The sequence below is a fragment of the Alligator sinensis genome, unplaced genomic scaffold (genome assembly GCF_000455745.1).
Source record: "Alligator sinensis unplaced genomic scaffold, ASM45574v1 scaffold357_1, whole genome shotgun sequence".
Taxonomy (NCBI): domain Eukaryota; kingdom Metazoa; phylum Chordata; order Crocodylia; family Alligatoridae; genus Alligator; species Alligator sinensis.
Window position 1 is genome coordinate 449,604 of NW_005841942.1, and position 1,949 is coordinate 451,552.

Below are 1,949 nucleotides of genomic sequence, written 5' to 3' on the forward strand. Positions count from 1 at the left end.
GCGCCGCCGCCCTCGGCGCCCCCCCCCCCCCTGCCAGTCACTTTGAGGGACGGGCCGTCCTCCCGGCTCCAGGCCCGCCCCTTCCCCCCTCCCTCTCCCCGATTGATATTATTGGAGTGTGGCGCGAGCGGCCGGGCTGCAGTCGGAGCCTCGCAGGCTGCAAGCCCGGTGTGAGAGCGAATCGGAAGGCGAGGGGCGGCGGGAGCGGAGCGGAGCTCCATGCAGACACAGGAGCCGGCAGCGAGCGAAGCAAACCCTCCAGCGGGCGGCGGTCCCTGGCGAGCGGCGGTAACGATCGCGCGGTCTCCAGCCCCATGAAAGCAGCCGGCTCCCGCACCATGGTTGTCCGGCCCCGGCTCCCTCCGTGGATTATCGTCTGCTCCGTCTGGCTGCTCCGCTGGGCTCGCACGGGGGAGGCGCAGGCGGCGAAGGAAGGTGAGGGGCGGCCGGGTACAAACTTTGCGCGGCGTCGGGGGCTGCTCGCCAGCGGGCGCCCGCGGGGAGCGCGTGCGTGTGCGTCTGTGTGTGTTCATGTGTGTGTGTGTGCGTGAGTGGGTGCGGGGTCAGGGCAGTGGCGCCTCATCGAGGGGAGCGGGAGGCTTTGGGGCATGAACGCACGTGATGCAAAGCCGGGGGTGGGGGCAGAGGGGCTGCTCCCCCCCTCCCGGGGGCACCCGCTGGACTTGGTGGAGGGAGCACGCGAGCCGGCTGCCACATGCCAGGCGGCAGCGGAGTTGCAGGACGGTCCCCCATGGGGTTAGGGACCCTTTTTTTTTTTCAACCATGGCTTGGTGGGGGCGGCAGATGAAGTCCACTTCCCCGCTGCCTCCCTCCCGGCCCGGGCCTGGGGCTCTCAAAAGCCCTGTGGGCTGGGGGGGGGCGGCGGGGCTGAGGATGTGGGCTGCGGGGCAGAGGGGGCATGCATCTTCTGTGTGTCATGGCCATAGGGCCCTTGTCCTGCATGCATACGCTGTGTATATGTGTGTGTATATGTATATGCGTGTGTATGTGTATGGGTGTATATGCACGTATGTGTGTGTACTGTATACAGATGTGCGCGTGTATGTATATGTGTGTGTGCCTATCTGTATATGCGTGCGTGTCCCCGCGTGTGTTTGTGCGCATGGGTGTGCGTATTTGTGTACGCGCAGGTATGCGCGCGTGTGAGAGTGTATATGTGTGTGTGCACGCAGCGTGCTCCTGTGTATGTGTGCGTGCGTGCGTGCACACATGTGCGGATCCGTGGGTATTTGTATACGTGTGGGTGCACGCGCTCCTCGCCGGCGCTCCCCGGCCATCTCTCCCGAGGCACCTCTGAATAGGGAGGGAGATGCGCGTGGCGGATATTTTTGCACCATCTGCGTGTCGCAACCAGGGCATCGGAAATCACATCCAGCCACCGTGAATTTCTCTCTCTCTCTCTCTCTCTCTCACTCTCACACACATCCAGCAAGCAGATGCCTGGGCTGTGCTTTCCTTACGGACACAGAGCGGGCAGTTTTCCATCAGCGATTCATTGACGAGACCCCCCCCCCCGCAAATAAATAAATAAATACATCAGTTCCCAAAGTCAATGTGGGGATTATCCACAGGGATAAAATCCTCTTCACATCTGACAGCGGGAGAATAATGTCGGGGAGGGGGTGGGGAGGAAGGGAGAGGGTGATTTTAATTTCTATATTATTATTTAGGGGTGCCTCCAACTAGATACGTCAGTGTTTCTTCTTCTTCTTCTTTTTTTTTAATTTGCACCATTTATAGGCTGAGGTTTAAAAAAAGAGCTTTCAAATGAAACCCTCAGAGAAGAGCCGGCGGGGGCACGTCCTTCCTCGGCAGCATTTCTAAAGTTGAGCTGAAGAGACTTTGGGAAAAAGAGAATAATCCAGCGGGGAAAGTGGGAGGGAGCGGGGAGCAGAGCCCGGTGGCGGCCCCGCCGGGGGAGCAGGGGG

General features: G+C 60.9%; 1 protein-coding gene across 2 annotated transcripts in view; it reads left to right on the forward strand.

Moving 5' to 3' along the window:
• Window positions 1–124: 124 nt before the first annotated feature.
• EPHA7 (EPH receptor A7) overlaps window positions 125–1,949 on the forward strand; it is a 213,705-nt gene continuing 211,880 nt past the window's right edge. For both annotated transcript variants that reach the window (XM_006019971.3, XM_025199387.1), the window contains exon 1: window positions 125–435. In XM_006019971.3, the coding sequence (XP_006020033.2) occupies window positions 315–435 (121 nt within the window). In that variant the 5' untranslated portion in view covers window positions 125–314. The remainder of the gene's footprint in view (window positions 436–1,949) is intronic.